Source organism: Triticum urartu, chromosome 4A, assembly GCF_056163025.1.
Source record: "Triticum urartu cultivar PI428250 chromosome 4A, HENAU_Tu73, whole genome shotgun sequence".
NCBI lineage: Eukaryota > Viridiplantae > Streptophyta > Magnoliopsida > Poales > Poaceae > Triticum > Triticum urartu.
This window is the reverse complement of record NC_141876.1, coordinates 612,311,635-612,317,931: the sequence shown is the minus strand read 5'-3', so window position 1 is coordinate 612,317,931 and position 6,297 is coordinate 612,311,635. Positions and strand designations below refer to the sequence as shown.

Below are 6,297 nucleotides of genomic sequence, written 5' to 3'. Positions count from 1 at the left end.
TCTCGTTGTGCTACATCACCTGAAGATTCCACTCACATCTTCATCACATGCCCCCTTGCCCATAGGATTTGGCAACGACTAGGCTTCCTGCCCTTGTCCGACGACCTCAACGAGCTCTGGGATACACCGCTGCCCCAACATCTACCCACAGACACATGGTCCTTCATCCTCCTCGCCTTACTCTGGAAGATTTGGGCAGGACGTAAGGACATGCTATTTAGGAGTATCGATCAACGTTCTGTAATAACAATTAGGAACCTCATCTCTGACCTAGGCCTTTGGTCACACCGCCTGGACTCGGGTGACAAGGAGGCACTTTTCTTGTGGCGTTCCTTCCTCTCTGCACGTTGCACCGTGCCGCTGTAATTTTCTGCACGTCGAACCGTGCCGCTGTAAATCTGTACTCGCTGCTTCCGCAGTCGTTTAAGTAATATATTCAGGTGGGGAACACCCCCCCCCCCCCCCCCCGTGTGATTCTCAAAAAAAAACATCACGTTGTCATATATGCTAGTAGTTGTCTTGTTTTTCTTTTTGGAATTTGGAGTTGTAAAACACGTAAATTTATAATGTATCTATTTTATAAGGAGTTAAACTGTATATATGGTCCCTCAATTTATTATGAAGTGTGGATTTTCATCCCTAAAGTATTTTGGTGCAACCTCGTCATTCAATTCAACTATTAATATCGGATAGATTGGTCCCTCACTGCGCGCGGTATCCTCGGTCAAATACGGTTTTGACTTAACGTGGCATGGTTTAGGCCATATGGTTACTCTAACGTGGCATGGCTTTAGCATGGTTTAAGGCTGTGTGGCGAGCACGTGTTCTGTTAAAAATTAAAAAAATAGTATATGTGGCTGGCCATTTAAAGCTTCCGGATAGTGAACAATTTATTAAGGGCAACGTTAATGCTAACGTGAAGCAGGTGCTGCGAGATGCCGTCGGCGGGTGCCGCGAGATGCCGGAATCGACCGCGAAAGCGACGCTGCACCTACTGCCCTTTTTTGTGTTGGAAACATCAGCGGGAGGCAAAATTGATAAATTTGAGCTATGGACGAAATCAAATCACAAAATACACTACAAGAAATATGTCAACTTGTGACCACCACTATTGGTCACTGAAAGGTCATGGTTTTTCATTTGCGACCTTTTTGTGACAAAAACATAAAGTTAAAAGCTGGCGGTCATAAACTGACTATAGCGACTTTTCTTCTGGAATGGTCGAAGACATTTATGACCAAAATACGTCTACTGTGACGTTTTGATCACTAGCAACCTCCCCAGGCCACGTAGGCATCCAGCGTGGCAAGCTGATGTGGCACAAGATTCAGCCCGGTCCAATTCGGTTTTCTACATGGGCTTAGCCCAACAATTCGGCCTTTTATTATTATTATCATTCCTACGAATTCTATTGGGCTACATGGGCCAAGCCCAATATTTCAGCCTTTTTATCTCTGGACTTTGGCCTTTTACAGTCTATTGATTATATATTTTTGGAAAATATATTTTGGAGTTGGTCCCACTAGTCATGTTAATCTCATATATTGATCCCACACATAAGAAAGTTACGAACTAGTCATATTATTTCATAAGTGGGTTGCACTGATCAGGTTCCCATCTCACACACAAACAAATCACATTCATAATCAAATATTTCAAACAAGAGAACATGTGAAACTCGTCAAATGACACTATATTAGTGTACTACAATTTCTGTAGACTATTACAACCTAGGTATACCGGCTATTACAATATTACAGTCAAATAGAACAGACAACTCTTTGCTGAGTAGCACTTCACGGCTTCGCGCTTTTCTTCACGTCTTCGCACTTTCAACTTTCTTAGGCCTGGAGCTCCTGTAAAAGAGGAACCAAGTAAAGAAGTTACGCGCACCTATATTTGCTACAGATCAGCTATCAACTCGATATTTATGTATGGTTCGATATTTATGTACACCATACAGAAATTGTTTCCAATTAGAACAAGTTCACTTAATACTCAACTCCTTTATTTGTGTCCATTTAGTGCAAGTCCATTATCCATGCATGTAAACTTTTGCTCCCAGCCAGCACCTACCCAACTAAGTACAAGTCAGGAGGCCACTACTATTAAACCAACTCAAGTGAGAGAGCCAGCAAACTAGGTGGGATATTTCCTTATCACTAAAATTAAAAAATTGAGCACACCAAAAATTGATTGTGTGTCATAAGATGATCCTGAGAGTGCAGAACCATGTTACCATCTCTAAAGCTCATTAGCCAGCAGCAAAAATTGTGTAACATATGTATAACCATTGCAAACAACCTTAGCAGAATAAGCAGAACAAAATTTCATGTAAAATCTTGGTATAACCAGTAGATTATCCCCTAATAGAAGCTAATTAGGCTCCAATACACAAGGCATAGCAAGCACAGACTAAATAAGCCACGGCCATGAAACAGAGCATGGTATTACAGTAGCTCGGAGATGGAGCTAGAGGTAGGAGAAGGACTCGCCGGAGAGGAGATTGTAGTCGAAGCCGCACACAGGCGCCGCCACCACCGTCACCCTCTAGAGGAGACGCTGCCGCTTCATCGACGGACTCATCTGGTACAAGGGATCATCAAAACGCAGCAGCAGGAGCAAATACAAGTTTAGCCCACCATGAACAGGGGCACTAGGCAATCCAGTAGCAATGTCATATATAGGTAATAATAACAGGACCTTAGATAATTAGTTTTTGTTCTTACTGACACACAAGTTGACAGAATGTACTCAATATATTCTAATAAAAAGGTTTGGGAGCAGAGGGAGAGGGAGGTGGAGATGGACCTGCTACCTGCTGCTGCGGTGGTGCCTCTTGGTGGTCGTGCTTGAGCTCCTCCTCCTGATGCTGCCCACTAACCTATTGGACAAACAAGACCATGGGTAAAGGAACAAGACCATGGGTAACAGTACAGCTTCACTTGGATATATCTAAGAAGTCCAGTTGGTTCTCACAAGCAAGTGTTCTCAGGTTTGCCTTAACATGAAAGGTTAATTATACTTAACTGTGAGCAAACAGTACATAACAAAATCATGGATTTGATTTCAAGTAATCGAGACTAATTAATGTGTTACTGCCTGATACTGTCGATCAAAAAAGCATAAGCAGCAAACAATATCCTGCGTATCAGTGGAAACAAGGTGACAAACTAATGTTCGAGGGAGGTACTTTATATAATAAAAACTAATAAAAACAAACTAGGCACCTGCATAATCACACGGTGGTAGTTTTAGATAATAAAAACTACTGTTCCACATAGTCTCAGCGCTCCATCAAAGAATCAACTAAAATTACTTTCAAGCAAACAGGTTGTACATTGATCAGGTTGTAAAGGACAAAAATTCAGGGGTGTACCTAGTGCAAGAAGGCATTTACTAGGTTTTGAAGCTAATAACAATTAGCATGCACGTATCACTTGTTGGAGTTGGTGCGTGGTCAAATTCAACTAGTGTAATGTATTGCCTATATATAATAGACCCATCTCTCCAATGCAATTTCACGGACCAAGAAACATAGGTGTTTATTTCTTCCTCTGCTAAACTATCTCCATATGGATACCAGCTAATGATACGCATATTGTATTAAGGCAACGCTTTGGACGGCACATATTCTGCAAGCTGCTGCTAATTTGCAAATACAAACGAACGCCTAGCAGTGCTCGCATAGAATTAGCAGAGCATAGTAGATTTATAGCCATCAGGGGAGGGGACATCTGAACCCACGTCGGCTGCTGCAGGGCTTGTGCTGCACACAAACACACACATACATGTATCAGAAGCAATTCAGTCAACACTCTTGGCAGGCAAGAGGCAAGTTGGCACTCACAGGGTTGAGATAATAGCAGGAGACGTGCATACCTGAAGGGTCAAGCGATTGGTCTGAGCCCGGAGAGCAGAGGAGGCATGGCGGCGGTGTGCTGGCGCGCCTTGGAAGCCCGGGAACGTGGTGGTACCGATGGTCAAGGAAGAAGAGGAGCAGAGCAGGCCCTTGATGGCCAGCTAGATACGTCCCTCCTTCTGCTCCTCGAGGATGGGTGACCTGCAGTAACAGATATGTTATACAACCCGGGATCAAATGTAGCACATACTATCGTTGCAACAGTCTTCTCTTGTGTCTTCGCTAAGACAGATACATACTAACTGCATGTCCAGGAGGACATTGAATACATACACTTTGAATAAATAGCATAACAAAGTGATGTAGTAACCACATTGAGCATCTAAAAAAGAAGTGGCATGAACAAGAATCAATTGTTTACCTCACCACCAGGTGTCTGTCATAGCATACACATTAAGCTTATTTGGTGACAACGGACTAAAAGATGCCTGATATACAATCCTAATTGCAGAAAATTCCTACTAGCACCAAAATACTCAGGCTGAAATCACTGAGTTGAACATACACCATATTGCATCTAATCACAGGACACTAGTCTGTAACAGACTAGCTGGTATTGACATACAAGAGTACGGCTAGGCGCGAAGAAGGGTAAAACTATCACTTTATTTGCTCCCCAAATGCAAGAAGCTAAGCCACTAAAAAGAGGGCAGAAGCTACAATCTTCCTGGTCTAAGCATCATCTGATCAAAGAAGGAAGTACAGGCAGAGGCCAAGCTGTACTACTCACTTCCGGGCACCAGTTCCATCAGCTCTTAATACCACCGCATCTACTGGCCGGCCATGGACGGACAAAGTCGCAGCAATACATGGAGCTCAAGAGCTAGGGGTCGTTGACACACGCACGGACAGCTGAGTGGGTCGAGGAGGGTACCTTGGCATGGTTCCAGGTGTTGCCGACGGTGAGGGGCCCGTGGTCGGCGAGGATCTGGAGGAGGCGGCCGAAGATTGCCAAATTGGATGGAGAAGGAGCTCCATCTCCTTGGTGGCGACCCGTCCCATGGAGGTTCGCCCCTCCTGCCATCGTCGTCGTCCCATCCACAACCATGTTAACCTGCCGAAAGGGAACACAAGACGAGGTGAGGTGAGGAGGAGATAGTGCGCGAATAAGGAGGGGAGGGGCTTACCGGTGCCAGATCCGGCCACCTCTGGCCTCGCCGTCGCCGGATTTGGCAGATCCCGACGAAGTTAGGGGTGGCGGCCGAAACCCTAGCCACGGGTGAGGGTTGCGGGCGAGTACTAGAGGGCGCGTGTTGGGGCGTGGGCTCGATGGTGAGGGTCGTTGACGGCGGGGGTGGGCGGCGGAGGGGGTGGGCGACAGTGGGCGGCGGTGGGGGTGGGCGACGGTGGGCGGCGGTGCATTCAGATCAGATCGGAGTGAGGGAGAGGAGAGAGGGGCGTCAGTGCGAGGGAGAGAAGGGTGCGAGAGGAGGAGTGCGGGACGTGGGTGAGACGGGCGACGTGCGGGCCATTGGATCCAGGAGCATCCGACGGTGATTATCCACGATCCGCGTGAGAGGCCTCTGGACCAATCAAAACGCATTATACAGGTATGATATTTTGACCATTTAAATTGGTCGTAATCGACTAAAAGTAAGGTGCTAAATCATGTTAGCTATTTTATTATGACCTGAAAAATTGAAAAAAAAACTTCGCGTTGTGTCAGCAAATTTGAATTTAGTTTTCAGGAATAATCACAAATTGAAATAATACAAATATTTTTATAAAGAGTTATGAGAAATGACTTCTTTTAATTCATTTTTTCATTTATCGTGTGTCCAAAATGAGTTCTTTTGTGAAGGACCTATCATATATTTATTACAAATTTTTACCAAATTAATTTTCTAAAATACTAGAACAAATTTAATGCACAATTGACCAAATGGTTGGATGTAAAAAGTTTAGATCTACCTCTCGTGAAAAAGACAAATTTTCGCCGATTCAGCTGGAAGCGGGTCAAATTTGATCTGTAGCTACCTCGTAGTTTACTCTTTATTTTTTCCAAAAATTATTTCTAGGTACATAAGTATCTATTTAATCAGAGAAACGCCAAAAAAATTTCAAGATTCAACCACTAGCTAGGAACGGTCATTCCCGCCGTTTTGACCGCATTTTGAAACGGGCATAAAAAATTCAAAAAAAATCAAAAAATTGGGAAACCTTCGCATTGTGTCATTATATGTGGCCAAGTTCCCAGGAAAAATAATAAACTTGTAATACGGCATTTATTTTAAAAAAATTGTCCTCAGAAATGAGCTATCATCTCTGAAGATTCATGGCTTTCAAGCCAAATGATCAATCTTATGGCCACATTTGTGGCATAATTTGTTCAAATAATCTCATATTGTGCACAAGGGTGCATATTGGAATGGCAA

At 43.9% G+C, this 6,297-nt stretch overlaps 1 protein-coding gene across 1 annotated transcript; it reads right to left on the bottom strand.

Moving 5' to 3' along the window:
• Nucleotides 1-2,550: 2,550 nt before the first annotated feature.
• LOC147977343 (uncharacterized) lies at nt 2,551-4,970 on the bottom strand. The gene is made up of 5 exons (XM_087519959.1): nt 4,797-4,970; nt 3,883-4,063; nt 3,736-3,769; nt 2,819-2,879; nt 2,551-2,586 (listed from the first exon to the last, which is right to left on the bottom strand). Exons 1-5 carry the CDS (start codon nt 4,968-4,970, stop codon nt 2,551-2,553), a joined length of 486 nt encoding a protein of 161 aa, XP_087376085.1.
• Between the last annotated feature and the right edge of the window lie 1,327 nt (nt 4,971-6,297).